The 19,358-nt window shown below is 46.0% G+C and overlaps 1 protein-coding gene across 1 annotated transcript in view; it reads right to left on the reverse strand.

Annotated features, from left to right (window-relative positions):
• SDK2 (sidekick cell adhesion molecule 2) overlaps window positions 1–19,358 on the reverse strand; it is a 990,523-nt gene that overhangs the window by 172,036 nt on the left and 799,129 nt on the right. The window contains exon 29 of the mRNA XM_068126284.2: window positions 8,845–9,039. Within this exon, the coding sequence (XP_067982385.2) occupies window positions 8,845–9,039 (195 nt within the window). The remainder of the gene's footprint in view (window positions 1–8,844; window positions 9,040–19,358) is intronic.

Genomic DNA, 19,358 nt, shown 5'->3' on the forward strand with positions numbered 1-19,358 from the left:
GACAGACAGATGGACGACGGACGACGGACACTGGGTGTCGACAAAAACTCAGCTGGACATAGTCCAGTTGAGTTAAAAACAGAGGAGTTGGTTTGCACCAAGCTGACTGCGCTCGGTAAGTATTCTATGAATACCACCTTGTTATTATACCAATGCTTTTTGAAAAACACAGGGTTGGGAGACATTGTAATCAGCTCCGTCTGTCTATCCATCCGACCGTCCGGCCGTCAGTCACGCTATCTCCTCCGAAACGATTGGGCAGAAATTCACCAAATTTGGTAGTTATGATTACCATCTGGCAAGAAGGTGCAAGAGCAGTCCCATTTTTGGCCCCACCAAAGGTCAAATCCCGAAAAATGTAATTGTAGGCACATTTTAACGTGAAACTTTGTATATGCAATCAACGTTTGGGGGCACATGAAATATGTAAGGATTTTTTTGGGGTTTGTCTCGGTTCATGTCCCACGTGGTGGGGACTTAAGGTCACATGGGTCAAAATGGGAAATTATTTTTTATTCAAAATTTGATATCGCGTCATTCCTGGTGGAACATTTTGCCATCTTTCAACTTTGCTTTAGGTGGGAAGCATGGGGATTTGTGATGGCATGCTATTGACTTCACTCGAGTTTTTTTTTTTTTTTTGTATACTGAATCGAAGCTCGTGAAAGAGCTGACATTTACTTCACAAACAAATCAACCAGACAAACAAAATATATAAAAAGAGGGAGCGGAAGACAAGATGGGGAGAGAAGGGGAAGCACACAAACACTTGAGAGCACACAACATTTGAGAGCAGGGAGATGTGTGGGAGGGAGAGGGCTTGGGGGGAGGAGGCGTGGGAAGGGGGGGGGGGGGGGGGGAAATCAAATCTTAAAATCTAAGATCTAAGAACAAACCTTCAAATCTAAGAACTCGGTGTGCATAATAAGGAAATAAAATGGTAGAATTTTAGACCCACCCGTCCGTCTCTATTTCCTCCACACGAATAATGCAATCAGCATTCACGTGCTGATTAATGACACAAGGAGCAGCCACATGGTGCATAACGTGGCAACGACAATCCAGGTAAAGGATTTTAATTGCAAGTTTATGGAAACAAAGCGAAGTCTTGAAAGAATTACCATGTCACTCTCACATTTTCAGGAAAACTCCTGCTGCTAATTAATGACCTTCAGGGAAAAGGTCATCTATGAGTTTTGGGTTGGTCTATATATGATGCTTGATCCACATGTAATGCTTGAATCAATTCCATCGGGACAGCTTGCAACCAGATTTCACAATTACTAACTTAAACACTAAGGTAATAATTGCCCTTCCTCCTTTAAAACTTCTGTTTTTCATCTGCACATTCTCACTTTGTCTTAAAACTGTTCTGTGAGCCGAATCAAAATATTATCAGCCGAGTCAAAATTCAATTCCGCCTGAAAATTTGAACTGTCCCAATCATTTTTATTCTTTTTTATACATGGTCAAGGGTCGTGGAAGAGCTAAGAAATAGAACTGATCTGACCACAACATAACAAAGGGAACAGCAGGAGATGGGAAATGACAATAGCAGGGCAGAGGGAGAAAGTAGACGGAGACAGACAAACAAGGTATGCAGGTAATGATGAGAGGTAAGGGAGAATGCAAGGGGTGGACAAGATGGATACATAAGCAAACTGTCGAGAGGTTGGGGGTAGTTTAATAGGTGTAGAAACGATCATGGCTTTGGATGGGGGATGACTTGAGATGGTGGTGAACAGCTGTCTTGAAGACCTGGAGGGAAATATTGGATTGAAGAGAGTGTGGCAGGCGGTTCCACAGGCAGAAAAAGAGGGGAATAAATGAGAGGAGGTGAGCAGTGTTTCTGGATTTAGGCAGTTTCACCAGGAGGGGTTGCTGGTGGACCACGTGTGTCAAGCAGATAATTGGGGAGGGGTGGGGGTGGGGCGAAGAGGGGCAGAGCATGGAGAGGGTAGAGGGTGCAAGACCAGAAAGGAGGCGGAAGAAGGCAGAGACCAGAAAACTGTCGGCAATGACAAAGTGATAGGCACATAGACTTAACTTCATCACGAGAGATTCCAATGATCTTGAAAGCATTAGTTTCCACGGCGTCAAGCCGAGTAAGAGGTGAGGCAGGGGAGCCAACCCAGAGGCGACAGCAGTCCTCCATCAAGCTGCATATGAAAGCCTTGTAGGTGCAGAGGAGCTCAGGTGAGCCAAGGAAGGACTTAGTACGACAGAGGTTGTCCAACGGCGACTGACTTTGCAGGCCAACTTTGAAATGTAGCTTGCCCAACAGAGATCATGGGTGAGAGTGAGACCAAATAATTTGAGTGACTGAACTACTTCGAGACACTTGTTGACAAAGTAGATTGGAGGGTTTGCGGAATGGTCCCTTCATAAACAGAGATTGAGTGTGTTGTATTTATCATGAAAAGACATGTTCCAGGTGTGTGACCAGTTTGTGATTTTGTCAAGGTCTGATGAGATGGTCTAGGCTGCTGCCTGTCTGTTTAGAAGGATGAGGGTTGTCATGGCAGAGAGTGGAGTCATCAGCAAAGAGATAAAGAGGATTTTCCAGAGAGACAGTGAGATCATTGATGCATATTAGGAATAGGATGGGGCCTAGAACACTTACTTGGGGTACTCCAGCCTTGACAGGGAGAGGAGAAGAAAGGGTTCCGCTGAGAGCCACACATTGGCTACAAGAGTGGAGGAAGTCAATACTCCAAGAGTGGAAGAAGTCAATACTCCAAGAGTGGTGCTGGCCTTGGATTCCATAGGCAGAGAGTTTGAAGAGCAATGCAGGATGCCAGACTGTATCAAAAGCTTGAGATATGTCCAGAGAGACGGCCCTGGTCTTTGAGAGCCTCCATCCATTGTTGGGAGATAGAACCAGCATGTCCAAGGCAGAGTAACAACAACAACAACATGCATTTTAAGGCCATTTTCCCTGCTAGAGCGGGGGTTAGCCTTGCGGTCCCCATGACAATCTTCTCCATTTTGCCCTATTTTCTGCATCTCTCCTTGTTAACCCCCTTGCCCGCATTTCTTCTTCCACCATCTTTAGCCAAGTCTTTCTCGGTCTTCCCCGTCCTCTACTTCCTTCTACATCAATTTCCATCACTCTTCTCAACCAGTCACTTTCATCCTTCCTCAACACATGACCAAACCATCTCAGCCTGTTCCTCTTCACAGCATCAATCACAGGCAATATTACCATCATCTTTCGCAATTCATCATTTGTCTTCCTCTCTCTCAACGATACTCCGCACATCCATCGAACCATTCGCATTTCCACCCTTTCCAGCCTTCGTTGCTGCTCTACGTTCATTACCCATGTCTCGCTCCCATAAATCATAACACTTCTCACACGTGCAGCATACACCTTTCCCTTCAGCTTCAGCGACACTCTCCTCCTCATCAGCACGCCACTCAGTTCCCGAAACTTCTTCCATGCACATCTCACTCGAGCAACCGTTGCCGAGTCTGATCCACCTTCTCCATTCAGCATGTCTCCGAGGTAGCAAAATGTTTTCACACCTTCCAGCTTCACGCCGTCTCCAAGATCCAACTCAACATTTCCTCCATCTGCAGCTCCCTCTGTGCACACCTTACATTTGAATGTAGCTGCCACACTGGTAAATGACCCTCTCAGACCACTACATTTTTGATGAACCCACTCAGCGCACATTGTACATTGAATGGAGTTCACTCCGACACCCTTCCTGCACACAGCACACGGCCACTTCCCAGTTCTTTCCACCTCACCACATGCTTTACCACTTGCCATCACCTTCGTCTTTCCGATATTCACCTTCAGACCTTTTGTCTCCATACATTCCTTCCACTTGTTCATCTTTTCCTTCAGTCCATCCATACTTTCCGCAATCAACACCAGATCATCTGCATACAACAACTCCCACGGTAAACCCTCCTTTACGTTCTGAGCCATCACCTCCATCACAGCTACAAATAGTAGTGGACTTAGTACCGACCCCTGATGCACTCCCACCTTCACCTCAAACTCACCACTGTTCCCGTCCTTCGTCCTTACAGCTGTGCGTGCTCTTTTGTACATTGCCATCACTACTCTGATCAACCATTCCTCCACTCCTAACTTCCTCAATGCCCATGTCAATACTTTGCGTGGAACCCTATCGAATGCTTTCTCCAGATCAACAAACCCAAAAAACAACTTCTTCCTCTTATCCATGTACTTCTCCTGCAACTGCCTCACAATGAAAAGCGCATCTGTCATTCCTCTTCCTGGCATAAATCCAAACTGCATTTCGTCGATCTTCACTTTCTTCCTTATCCTCCTCTCCAACACCCTTTCCAATACCTTCATTCCATGCTCCAATAACTTTATCGCTCAGTACGAGCCACACTCCAGACAGAGAGTAACATGGCGTACATGGACATGTAACATGGCGTAACATGAAAAGAGTAACATGGCGTAAATCCGAATTGATGATCTGAGATGAGGTTGTTGGAGAAAAAGAATGATTTTTTGTCTACTGTGATGATGGATTCCATGACCTTGCTGATGATTCGATGTAATTGGTTTTTTGCATATTTTAAAAGTGCCTTCAGAAAGTATTCACACCCCTTGACTTTTTCAAATTTTGTTGTTACAGCGTGAATTTTAAATGGTTTAAATTGAGATTTTTTTTGTCACTGATCGACACATAATACCCCCCATAATGTCAAAGCGAATTTTTTTTCAGAAATCTTTTACAAAATAATGAAAAATTAAATACAAAAAATATATAATTTACATAAGTATTCAACCCCTTGTTGTGGTTGCTTCGTATGCAGCCCGTGGCTGCTGGTTTGCATCATTTCTCTGGAAGCACGTTTGGGCCGCTGATGCAGTGCCCCAATTACCAGTGAGCTTGACCTCAATTTGCCGGCCTCGGAAGGATGACAGGCTGATGACAGGCTGATCCAGGTATCCCAAGCCAGCACCCTAACCGTTAAGCCAACACCAGGCTCATTCAATCCCTGAGTCAATACTTTGTAGAAGCGCCTTTGGTAGCGATCACAGCTTCGAGTCTTGGGTTCTCAAGTCACTGTTTGTAATGCTATGATGTTGGCTTATTTGTTGGCTTATAATAATGTTGGCTTATTTCCAAGCAGATGGAAGATGACCTAGGGAAAATGACTGGGTGAAAATGGCAGAGAGGAGTACAAGTGCAGCAGAGCAAGTTTTTGAAGACACGTGAGCTGATGTGGTCTAGTCCAGTAGCAGAGTCAGAGTCGAGCGAGGGTTGCCAAAAGCCTTTCCACCTTCTCAGATGCAAAAGACACAAAATCCAGAAGCAGTTGGGAATGACTGGGAAGGGTAGGTCAGAGAGAGGGGCTAGGGACATAAGGTTTTGAAGCAAAGTTAGAATTGAACATCCGGCCTTCTCACGAACGGACTCGGCTGTGGTGTCATTTGAAGTGAGGAAGGAATGGAAGGGGAGCAGACACCAGAGGCCGATTTGACAAGGCACCATCAGGTTTTAGAGGAGGAAGACAAGTTTGAAAGTTCATTCTTGAGGTTGGACAGATGTTGTTTTCTGGCTCTTCTGAGAGTACACCCACACTTGTTGCGGGATTTGTGGAATGACCTTCGGTTGCCTTCGGTTGTAGTTGTCTTCCAGGAGGAGAATGCAAGTTGTTGAAAAGCAGCTGCCTCACCACAGGATTCAGAGTACCAAGAGCAGGTTGATGGGCAAGATAAGTGAAGACAAGATGGGATGCATCTGTGCATAAGGCAGAGTAAGTTTCTGTGGAAGAATTCCGAGGCTGAATTAATATCAAGGATGGTAGATACAGGAGACCAGTCCTGAAGTGTGATGGCTGTTTTCAGCCCCTGGAACTGCCAGACTCACCGGCACTGAGGCTGTTCTCTGAGAATGGCCAGAGGGATGTTGACTTTCACAAGCACATGATCAAATGAGCCAATTGGGGCAGAGGACGAGCAAAATACATTGGCGGGGAAGTTGGTCATCACCAAATCCAGAAGGGAAGATTTGACATTGGGAGAGATCTGGGTGGGAAAATTCACGGATTGAGTCAGTCCCATGGAGTTACAGAAGTCCTTTGCAGAAGTGCCATGGCTGGTGATAGAGGCACCACTACCGAGCCAATTAGCACGGAGACACTGAAGTCACCACATATGAGGAAGCAAGAGATGGGATGACTGATTAAAGGTTGTTCCATGTGGTCTGATAGAGATGTAGATGGAGTTGTCACTGTTGGGAGGATGGTATAACACACAGACAAAACGAGGTGTGAGTGGAGGGGAATTCACAGCCAGATGTACTCCTGGGCTTTGGGAGGTGTGAGAGCAGTACATGGAGAGTGAGAAATGGTGTTTTTGATGTACAGTAGAACTCTGCCACCAGGTTGGGGTTCAGGTCCATCAAACAAAAGGAGCCAATAGCCAGGGAGAGACACTAAAGAGTCAGATACGTCCAGTGGGAGGAAGGATTCTGTGAAACAAATGATTTCTGGTGTATCAGCATCGGCCTGGATTGAAAGATCTGTCAGGTTGGAATGGAGACCCCAGATGTTTGAGGTCCACACAGTTAAAGATAGGGGAGAATAGAAATTGGGAGGGTGGAGGATGGGATGAGAGGCTTTGTGGGGGCAAGGTGAAGTTTTGGGGAGGGGGGGGGGGGGGGAGGAGAGGAGTGGCATGAGGGGAAATTTTGAGCGTGTGGGGTGTGGGCGATGATTTGAGTGTGTGGAACGAGGGGGTAGGTTTAATTGTGTAGGGTGTGGGGGAATGCTTGAGTGTGAGGGTTGAGGGAGAAAGATTGTGTGCGAGGGGCATGGGGGAAGGTTTGAGTGTGTGGGGAGTGGGAGAAGGTTTGTCTGTGTGTGGTGAGGGGAATGCTTTGGAGGATTAAGTGAAGGGGAAGCATTGAGAGGGCGGGATGCGGACAGAGGCATAAATGGGGGGCATTAAGCTTTGACAGAGTGGGGTGGAGGTGGATGATTTCCTGATTCCATATTCCCAATTTTGATAAACGGAGATGAAGATCATGGATAGGGGATTAGAATGCTTGTTAAACGTATGGAGCAATGCTGCACTGTACGAGTGGGGGTGAGAGGGATAGGTGAGAGGGTCAGAGTTGTTCGTGTTAGGGACGTTTTGAAATGAGGATGTAATAGGAAATTAACGGACGAGGAAACAGGAAAGGATAAAGTCCCAGGTCGAAACACACCCAGGACTAATTTGCAAAAACAAACTTTCTATCCGAGTCAGGTCTTGAAAAGGCTTTTAAGGCCTGGCTAACATGAAACGAATAGCACAAAGCAACAAATAAATCAACATGAAATATTGCAATGGGACGGATCAGCAACAAATTGACGGAAAGACACACACAAAATGAATGATCGTTTTAAGGCCATTTTCCCTGCTAGAGCGGGGGTTAGCCTTGCGGGCCCCATGACAATCATGGTTCCCTGTTTGAGGCAATGTTTTTATGGCCGGATGCCCTTCCTGGCGCCAACCCTCAGTCGCCTCTTACGATGCGCAGGGATACGGTGTACCTATTCTAAACCGGGGTACACACCGGGAACACACAAAGCCGTTGGGCAGGTTGTGTACACACAAAGACGGGACGAATTTGGTTCAGGAAACCCAGCTCCAGTGACGTGGAAAGGAGCAGCTGCAGATTTGACCATCCACATGGAAAGTCTCTGATCTGGAACCGGACAGGATATTGGGATGAACCAGGATTAGGATGAACAAGGATGAATGTCGTTAAACAAGTCAGACTCCATAGTGACGGATCTATTTTATTCACCTGTTGCTCTCACATTGCAGACAGGTCGGTGCAGACATTGCAGACAGACATTGCAGACATTGCAGACACCTCTCATTTTTTTCTCTATCTGCCTCTACTGCCTCTCAACCCTCTGACCATCCCAAGGATGCACACATTCTTCCAGTAACACCTGGTAAACTAGAACGGCACTCAGTGGAGAGCATACCTCCGCCTGGTTGGCCATATCACTCAATGGTGAAGAATCCCTTAAAAATTATACGAGCTGGATCTGGATTCGGATCTTCTTCCTTGTCACAAAATTGAATCGATTCTTCCTTGTCAGACACACAACCTGCCCAACAAGTTTCGTCCAAATCCATCCACAACTTTTTGAGATATCCTTCTATGTATCGTTTTTGGCCCTATCTCCCAATGGTGAAGATTCACTTAAAAAATTCTAGTAGCCGGATCCGAATCCGGATCTTCACCAAAATCTAATCATTTCGTCCTTGTCACATACGCTACATCTCTGCCAAATTTCATCCGAATCCGTCCACAACCTTTTGAGATATTTTGTTCACAAACAGACAGACAAATGGAAAAACAGACAGACAGGGGTGAAAACACAACCTCCATCCACCTTTGGTGACTCACAAAATTCAGGTTGATTGATTTGATTGCATACCTGCACTATTATTACTCTTGTTGACCATCTGTGCATGTAACTGCCTTCCAGAGACTATTCAATCACACTCTTCCCTCCGGGGGGCTTCGGATGAGGGTTGGGGTAGTTCGAGATTATTCAATCACACATTTCCATCCTGGGCTTCAAAGCAGGCAGTGCAGCACCGTGTCATGTCATCCCCCATCCCGACCTGTAATGTTTTCTACCCCCATTAATTCGACATGATACAACCCTCTTACTCGCAGGGTAATGTGTGTCCCATCCCCACTACTCCCCCACCTGCCCCATTTATCTCGAGCCTTCTTTGCTCTGTATTCATCCCCTTGCTTGTCAAATCCAAGTGTTGCTCCACTGCCAGTCCATTGCAATCTGTCATCTTTCCGAAAGAAAAAAGTTAATTCTCACCACGACTCTCGGTGTTGACCACTATGACCTCGGCTGCCTCTCCCCAGCCTTTCCTGGTGCGTGCAGTAACACGGAAGTGGTAGATCGAGTTGGGAATCAGGCCGCCAGCAAAGAAGTGTCGTGCCTCTGGTTTAATTTCAGCCAAGGGTGAGCTGCGGCTGTCTCCAGAGTCCAGCCAGTGTACAACCTTGTACCCTACGGTGGGGTGACCAACATGGGAGTGTATTTAAAAAGGAAGGAAAAGGGAGCAAAAATAACGGATGTGGGGACTTTTGAATGAAAATAAAGAGAACAAGTCAGGAGACGACGATGGTTCACGAGCGAGCGGTATTCAATGACAAAGGACGGACTATAACCGAAACAGGCCTGGACAGGCCAGGCCCGGAAATGTCAAAACGAAGGTTACTGACCTTGAAATGAGATAGAAAATAATGTATAATCAGTTATGAGGTCAGTTAGCTACAAAATACCGAAAATTCGGTTCGATTCCGACAACTTTGAAAATTTGACCTTTGTGACCTTCAAAGGTCAAAGGTCGAAGATTCTGAAATTTGTTGGAAAACATGTATTTCATTATGTATGTGATAATATAAGATCATGTATGACATTTCACCCTATCAGGAAGCGAACAATGTAATAAAACCATCAAAAATCGACTTTTCTAAATTTCGTGACCTTGTGACCTTGACCTTGGGGCGAAAATGAAAAATCGAACTCCGTGGGGCTATACACATGACATTGGCCTAATCAAATACCGAAACCCCTGTCAGATTCCACCAAACTCCTCGGAGAAGATGTAGCTTGAAATCGATTATCCCCTAAAAGGACAACTTTTTTGGGCGTGGCTCCGCCCACAATGGGCACAATACGCACACTCTAGGCAGGACACAACTAGATCGTGATATCAACCTCCCACCCAAGTTTCACCAAGATCGGATGATATCATCGGGTAGTTATGCTGCGGACAGACAGACAGACAGACAGACACACACCCATGACGAATATAGTGGTCACTCTGTTTGATAACTCGTGAACCAAAAACGGGGGAAAGGGTAAATTATACCCAACAAGGAAAATGTAAAATTGTAGGAACGAGGAATTCAGTTAATGCTTTGTTTTGGGATCATATTTGGGTTATGGGTTCTGGGTCGAGTTGAATTCATTATTATGTCTATTGCTGCTGCTGTTGATACAACAACAACTACGACTACTACTACAACGATTATTCTTCAACTACTACTTCCTATCGAATGGCCCCAATTTCCCCAAACATTTTGTAGGGTCAGCCGGAGTATGTTTTTGGTCCAAGTCTTTCGATAACCAACTGGAGAGACCTGACTTTCGACGAAATGTGGCAAGAATTTGGAATTTGTTATAGTGTGAATTGCCTATCCATTGTGAATAACAATACAGGAATTTTAACGTCCAACCAATGACAAGTGCTGTCAGACAGGTTGTGCGACTTAACGTCCTTACAATGGATGACTGGACGACACACACATTGGATATTGGATATTCTTTATTGTTGGCCACAGAAAACATGGAAATTTTCCTTCCACTGCCCATTCAATTCAATGCAATTCAAATTCAAATTCAAACAAAGGAGAGTGGGGTGCATCCCACCCTTTCCACACTCACATTAAACATGTGAATTGAATTTGTACGAAGTCTAAAGCATCTAAAGTGATGAGAAGTAACTGTATGCCTTAAAGCAGAGCGTTTAGAGAACATAGAAATAGAATATGAATCATTGCCGGCAACCATTTTTACTATAATTGAATAATTATACAGAATAATACACATAGAATAAAAATAATCTATCTATAATTCCAGTAATCTCTGTGTGTTTGTTTGTTTGTCTGTGACCGCTGTTTCTCGACAACCACGGGTCCGATATACTTTAAACTTGCCAGGTATATTGCTGGGGACCCGAGGATGTGCCTTTTCAAGGTTTCATATTAATCGGACAATTACTTACCGAGCTATGTCCAAAAAACGATTCAACCAATCAGAGAGCAGCGAGCTATCGCGTGTGCCGAACGTGGCGAACACACTCTGCCTCGGACGGCACATTTGAGAGCGTATTCATTTATTTCACGTTGGCAAACTATGTTGCCGCTATGTTGGCGTTAAACTATGTTTTAAAACTAATTAAAACCATTTCATGTAAATAGAGGGGGGGGGGGGGGGGGATTGTCACTACTCGCAAGCCGTTCGCCGTTCGCTTTGGCGTTGCGAATGGACCAAAACATTTCATGTACCAAACCATTTCATGTAAAGCGTTCGCCGTTCGCTTTGGCGTTGCAAATGGACCAAAACATTTCATGAACCAAACCATTTCATGTAAATAGAGGGGGGGGGGATATAATTTTAGATATATATATAGTACGGGCATGCCCTAGTATATATAGAATAATTGCCAGAAACCCTCATCTGGTGAAACTGCCAAAACTAGCACTCCACTCAGTAGAGCGCATACTCCCGCCATGGGTCAAGTTTGGAATAGTACGATTTCACAAAAGTTTGAGGGAGTAGTTCAGTGACAACACAAGACAAGACAGACACTGCACAGATACATATTTAGAATATATAGAAGATAATGTAAAAAAAAAGAAAAAAAAGGCAATTTCACTTACATTTTCGGATTCAGCGTTCAATTCTATATAAGTGAGTATTTGAGGCATGTGTGACTTCAAATAAAATTGTAAGCCAGAAAAACGTTCGTTTCATTCCTTAGGGATACAACATGTAAAACTGGCCCAAACGTGAAAACAAAACTCGCTCATTTTAAGTCGCGCAAGCCAATGCGACCACTCATTCTTCTGGGAAGAATCCCGTGCACATGCTGGTCACACTTATAAGTCGCCTAAGTCTTTATAAGTTCATCAAATACTGACACCGCGATTGACATTCGCTGAGGTAAATGTTGATGTCTCTTCTGAGGTAAAAAAAGAAAAAGAAACAAAAAACAGTTTTAAAGCATTATAGGTATCAAACGATACATTTTATGAAACGGGGAAACCTAATACACACTTTGGTGGTTTTAAAATGACAGAACATGTCTTTATTAGAAAAAAAAAGAACCTTGAAGACGACGCTGCTAACAAAATACACCGCTCTAACGCATAACCACGAGTTTAAACTACATTTACAAAAATTTATGAAAACTATTTTCATATCACAATGTTACATATAAAATATATAGAAGATAATGTTAAAAAAAAATGAGCCCTATCTTCCAATGGTAAACAATCCTTCAAAAAATTCCTGGATCCGGAATAATATATCCTGAGCTCCACCAAAAACTAATCAATTCTTCCTTATCCCAAGGGCAATCACCCCACCAACTTCCATCCAAATCCGTTTAGAATTTTTCCAGATATATTGTTCACAAACACACAAACACACACACGCACGGACACTATCGAATGCATTACTCCCTGGCGGGAGTAATAAAGACTCTCTGCTCACCTTCACTCTTTTTGTATACTGAATCGACTCTGGGAACTCGTGAAAGAGCTAACATTTATTTCACAAACAAATCAACCAGACAAACAAAATATATAAAAAGAGGGAGCGGAAGAAAAGATGGGGAGAGAAGGGGAAGCACACAAACACAACATTTGAGAGCAGGGAGATGTGTGGGAGGGTGAGGGCTTGGGGGGAGGAGTGGGAAGGGGGAGGGGTGGGAGAAGTATAAAACTCAAGGACACCAAGGACTTCCAGGACAGAAGTTGGTATTTCAAAAAGGTGGATTTGGGGTGAAATTAGCGGGGGTAGAAAAGATCAAGGTTTTGGATGGGGGAAGATAAGAGATGGTGGTGAACAGCTGTTTTAAAGACCTGGAGGGAGGAGTGGGATTGAAGAGAGCGAGGGAGTTTGTTCCAGAGGCGGGAGAAAAGAGGAATGAAGGAGTGAAGGTGAGCAGAGAGTCTTGATTTTGGCAGTTTAACCATAAGAGGGTTGCAGGCAGATCTTGTACGACCTGTAGGAATATTTGGGGGACAGAGCCCAGAGAGAGCTGGGGGATCAAGGCCGGAGAGGAGTCGGTAGAAGACGGAAAGACCACCAACCTGCCTGCGGTGAGTAAATGAAAGGCCCTCGGAGATAGCGTCATCGCGGGAGATTCCAATGATTCTGAACGCTTTGGTTTCAACAGCGTGAAGACGAGCTAGGTGTGAGGCAGGAGCACCAGCCCAGAGGGGAGAGCAGTACTCCATTGAGCTGCGGATGAAAGCCTTGTATGTGGTGAGGAGCTCAGGTGTGCCAAGGAAGGACTTCGCACGACGGAGGATGCCCAGTCGGCGACTGGCTTTGGAGGCCAGCTTGGAAATGTGGTTTTCCCAGGAAAGATCATGGCAGATAGTGAGACCCAAAAGCTTGAGTGACAGAACTTCTTGGAGAGGATTATTCAGAAAGTAGATGGGAGGATTGTCCAGTCGGTCTTTTCGGAGAGACATCGTAAGAGTGTGAGATTTGTCAGGATTGAAAGACATGTTCCACTTGTTTGACCAGTCTGTGATTTTGTCCAGGTCTGCAGAGAGTGAGGAGGCTGCAGACTGCCGATCTGAGGGATGAGGAATGGAGCGGCAGAGAGTGGAGTCATCAGCAAAGAGATAGAGAGGATTTTCAAGAGAGTCAGAGAGATCATTGATGAAGACCAGAAAAAGCACAGGGCCCAGAACACTGCCTTGGGGAACTCCAGCCTGAACAGGAAGAGGAGATGAGAGAAACCCATTCAGGGCCACAGGTTGACTACGACTAGAGAGGAAGTCCGCCAGCCATGCGTGGAGATTTCCATGGATACCAAAGGAGGAGAGTTTGGTGAGCAGAGCGGGGTGCCAGACCGTATCGAAGGCACGTGATATGTCGAGGGAGACAGCTATTTCTCACAGTTATATCTATATATATAAAACACAGTTTGTGTGTGTGTGTGTGTGTGTGTGTGTAATGTTACCGATAGACTCCTAAACGGAGAGGCTCACGTACTTGATATTTGGCACAAACATGGCCATTGAGCCTGGGAAGAACATGGCCGACCTAAAAATTTATTTCATAATATTTTTTTAACCATATTTTTACCTCAGCGCATTTCAGCGAGGAATATTATGACCGGAATGGCAGAGCAGCGCGCTGATTCGCTCAGAGCGATCACGTGATGTTCCTTGCCGCCATGAACTCAGTTACGCGTTCGCACGTATTTCAGAGCGAAAAGCGAATGCGTTTTTTCACATTTCAGCGAGGAACATTGCCATTCACACCACATAGGTTTTTTTTCTTTCATCCTTAGATCCATATTTTTTGCCATAACGTAGCGCATTATGGCTCTCTCGAGCTCGAGTTAGCCAATCACCTGGCCGCATGAGGCCACATTGGCCAAGCCCACGACACGACGCAGAGTTGCAATCGATCGCTCAGAGCGATCACGTGATGTTCCTGCCGCGCGATTGCGTTTTTTAACATTTGAGCGAGGAACATTGTCATTCACACCACATAGGTTTTTTTTTTCTTTCATCTAGATCCATATTTTTTTTCAGCGAGGAATATAATACACGGAATCTGAATCGGTGGCAGAGCAGCGCGCTGATTCGACGATTCATGCGCCCTCCCCCCTCCCCCTCTCCCCTCTCCTCCCCTCCCCCCTTCTCCTCCCCTCCCCCTCCCCCCCTCTACTCCCCTCCCCCCTCCCCCCGTTCCCCTCCCCCGCCCGGCAATGCCGGGTACTTCTGCTTGTGTGTGTATATGTGTGGTATATGTGTGTGTGTGTGTGTGTGTGTGTGTGTGTGTGTGTGTGTGTGTATGTATATATATTATATATATATATTATATATATATATATATATATATATATATATATATATATATATATACATATATATATATATACATACATATTTATATTTATATATATATATGTATATATATATATATATATATATATATATATATATATATATATATATACATATATACATACACACACACACACCTGTTGTCGGCTTAACGGTTAGGGTGCCGGCTTGGGATTCTCGGGTCCTTACTCCAAATCCCGGTCTGTCGTTGAATTAACACCAGGTGGGGTTAACTCAGCCTGTCATCCTTCCGAGGTCAGTGAAATGAGTACCAACTTACTGGGGTGAATGAGCTATATGAGTGTCCTGTGTAGAAGTGACGCCCCAACCAATATTGTGCCAAATAGTCAAGAAACTGCTTTGGCGGCCACAAGCATCTTATGATGCAGGAGTGGTCATCATAATCGGATCTCTATCGGTTCGGTGTAGATTAGGTGCTCCAGAATATATATATATATATAGTATATATATAGAATATATATATATATATAGAATATATATATATATATATATATATATATATATATATATATATATATATATATATATAGATATACGTATATATATATATATATATATATATATATATATATATATATATATATATATATATATATAAATATATATATATATATATATATATATATATATATGATAATATATATATATATATAGAACAAACAAACAATATATATATAGTTCGGGAGATATACCTCACAGCCACGAAATTAAAAACACCTCACCCCCACGTCATTTCAAAACACCTCACCACCAAGTAATTCAAAACACATCACCACCACGTAATTCTAAACACCTCATCACCAACTAATTCAAAACACCTCACCACCATGTAATTCAAAACACCTCACCACCACATAATTTAAACTCCTCACCACCACGTAATTCAAAACACCTCACCATCACGTAATTCAAAACACCTCACCACCACGTGATTTAAAAACACGTCACCAACACGTGATTTAAAAACACCTCACCACCACATAATTCAAAACACCTCACCATCACGTAATTCAAAACACCTCACCATCACGTAATTCAAAACACCTCACCACCACGTGATTTAAAAACACGTCACCACCACGTCATTTAAAAACACCTCACCACCACATAATTCAAAACACCTCACCACCACGTGATTCAAAACCACCACCACGTTATTAAAAAGACTTCACAACCACGGAAACAAAGTTTCAGGGAGTAGTTCAGTGACAACACAGACACTGCCCAGATATGTGGATAAGTATATAGATAAATGACTGTACCTGAGTTGCTGTTTTGTCATGGTTTACACCAACCATAATTCAAACAATCATAATGCACAAATGTTTTTGTAATACTCGTGATATTACATTTCATAAACAACTGAAGTTGGAAAAAAAAATTCCGCAAAAAATTCCCCCAAAAAAGAAAATAAATTGGAAATTTTTTCAAAAACAATTACCCTTAGAACATACCGACAGGAAAGATAGGTGCATACCAGAAGTTTGGTACGATTTCACAAACTTTGTGGGAGTAGTTCAGTGACAAGACAACACAAGACAGACATCGCACAGATATATATATCTATATATATATATCTATATATATATATATATATATATATATATATATATTATATATATATATATATATATATATATATATATATATATATATAATATATATATATATATATATATAATATATATATAATATATAGTATATATATATAAAAAATTATATATATATATATATATGTATATATATATGACTCCATGGTAAGATCTCCATCCTTTAATTGAACAAACAATGACTCAACGTTTCAAGATGTTGAGATGATTTTATCACTCTTGAGGAAGATTAAAGGAGGCGTGTGGCTTTGTCACATGTTGTTAATCGAAACGTTGAGTCATTGTTTGTTCAATTAAAGGTTTGAGATCTTACCATGGAGTCATTTGAATTTACTCCCAACCGCAAATATTTGCATATATATATATATATATATATATATATATATATATATATATATATATATATATTATATATATACATACATATATTGTGTAGTGGTTGCCGCTGAACATACACAATCGCCTTACACCTGCCGAGGACGCAACCACGGAGCGATCGCTGTGCCGGGCTCGCCCAGACCGCCCGGAGACGCTCAGTCTCGCCTTTCCCGGGCATGCCCGGACTCGCCTTTCCCGGGCTCGCCCGGCCGTCCGGCGACACCCAGTCTCGCCGTTCCCGGGCATGTCCAGGCACGCCCGGCCCGTCCGGCGACACCCAGTCTCGCCGTTCCCGGGCATGTCCAGACTCGCCCAGGTCTCCCGGACACGCCCAGTCGCGCCTTTTAAGGGCAAACGCTCCGGCATGAGATATTCGAGTGCTTGTATATAATGCTGCCCGATAACCGGGCTTTTGAGTTTACCCGAGTTGATTTGATGGAATAAAGAAACTCGGACGAATTCCAGCTTTTTGTCGCGTCCATTCTTTCGATTCGAGTTGGAGCACAGCTCCTTCATTGGTGACCTACCGACATGGACACGGCAGTTGCCCTCAAACTGCCTACCTTCTGGAAGGCTCACGCGGCGGTTTGGTTCGCCCAGGCGGACTCCAAGTTCGCCCTGCGAGGCATCACCGCCGACGACACCCGCTTCCATCATGTGGTAGCAGCACTCGGCTCAGCCACCGTGGCCGGTGCCCTCAGCCTCCTCCAGCACCCGCCAGCCGCTGACAAGTACGCCGCGATCAAGAAGTTCCTCCTCGACGCTTTCGCCCTCTCATCGGCGGAACGCGCACGGCGCCTGCTCGACCTGCCCGAGCTCGGCGACACGCGCCCGTCCGAGCGAATGGATTACATGCTCTGGTTGCTCGGGGAGGACGCCCCGGATTTTCTTTTTCAAGAGCTGTTCCTCCGTCAGCTGCCTAGCCAGGTACGCCTCGCCCTGGCAAGCACGCAGATCACGGATCCCCGCGCCCTCGCCAGGGAAGCCGACAAGATCTCCTCGGCAGGCCAACGCATCGGGGCAGCGACCTGGAGCCCGCCGCCGTCCGAAGCAACGCCCATGGCGCCCGAGCACCCGGCACGGTCGGCGGCCGAACTGCCGGCGCAAATTGGCGGCCGCTACGCCGCGCCGACCGCCTCCAACACGACGACCGGGGCCTCCACCTGACCAGGCGTGGTGTTACTACCATGCCAGGTTCGGACAAAAGGCCCGGACATGCCGACACCCGTGCACTTTCGGCAAGTCGGGAAACGGCCGGGCCGGCGTTCATTACCAGCCATGAGCGCCGGCCACTCGGGCAACTTACTTTTTATCAGGGACAAAGCGTCCGGACGGCGCTTCCTGTGTGACACCGGCACCCAACTGAGCGTCATACCCGCCTCCGATCAGGACAGCAGTCCGCGGTTTGCGGCCCCTCCTTGGTGGCGGCCAACGGATCGGCCATCCGCACCTTCGGCCCGCGCAACGTCACCCTCTGCTTCGGCAGCCAGCGCTTTCATTGGACTTTTGTGACCGCAAGCGTGCCCATGGCTCTGCTGGGCACCGACTTCCTCTGCGCACACGGGCTGCTGGTTGACGTCAAACGGCGTCGCCTCGTCAACGCCGAGACCTTCAGCTCCCTGGCATGCACGTTGAGCAGCTCCGCGCCGACCGAGCTAGCATGCGCCCTCCCGGCGGCGAACGAGTTTGCTCGCCTGCTCGCGGAGTTCCCGGCCCTCACGCGGCCGACGTTTTCGGCCGTCGCGGTACGACATGGTATCGAGCACCACATACCAACCACGGGCCCGCCGGTCTACGCCAGAGCCCGCCGCCTCGACCCAGCCAAGCTCGCTGTGGCCAAAGCTGAGTTCGACGCTTTGGAACACCTCGGCATCGTGCGGCGCTCCGATAGCGCGTGGGCTTTGCCACTACACATCGTACCGAACCCGGGGGGCGGCTGGCGCCCATGTGGCGACTACCGCCGCCTTAACGACGTTACCACCCCCGACAGGTATCCGATCCCGCACATTCAAGACTTCTCCACCCGTTTGGCAGGACGGGTTATTTTTTCGAAGATCGATTTGATACGGGGATACCACCAGGTACCTGTCAGGCCGGCCGACGTCCCCAAAACGGGCGTCATCACGCCGTTCGGCTTATTCGAATTCCTTTGAATGCCATTTCGCCTCAAGAACGCGGCTCAGGCGTTCCAGCGCTTGATGGACGGCGTGCTGCGCGACCTGCCGTTCCTCTTCGTCTACCTGGACGACATCCTCGTCACCAGCGCTTCCCGGGCCGAGCACCTCCTCCACCTCCGAACACTGTTCGGGCGCCTCAGCGAGCACGGCCTAATCGTCAACCCGGCCAAATGCCACTTCGGCACGACGGCCGTTGATTTTTTGGGCCACCACATCACCAAGAACGGGGCCGTGCCGCTGCCTACCAAGGTCGAGGCCATCAACGCGTTTCCGCGTCCCCGCTCCATCAAGGCCCTGCAGGAGTTCCTCGGAATGGTGAATTTCTATCACCGCTTCGTGCCCCGCGCTGCTCAGCTCATGCGGCCCCTCTACGAAGCCCTCCGGGGCAAGCCGGCCAAACACGACGTCGTCTGGTCCGCAGCCATGGACGCGGCATTTGCAAGCTCAAAGCGGGCCCTCGCTGACGCAACACTGCT

This window comes from Myxine glutinosa, chromosome 10 (assembly GCF_964187855.1).
Source record: "Myxine glutinosa chromosome 10, kmMyxGlut1.1, whole genome shotgun sequence".
NCBI classification, from domain to species: domain Eukaryota; kingdom Metazoa; phylum Chordata; class Myxini; order Myxiniformes; family Myxinidae; genus Myxine; species Myxine glutinosa.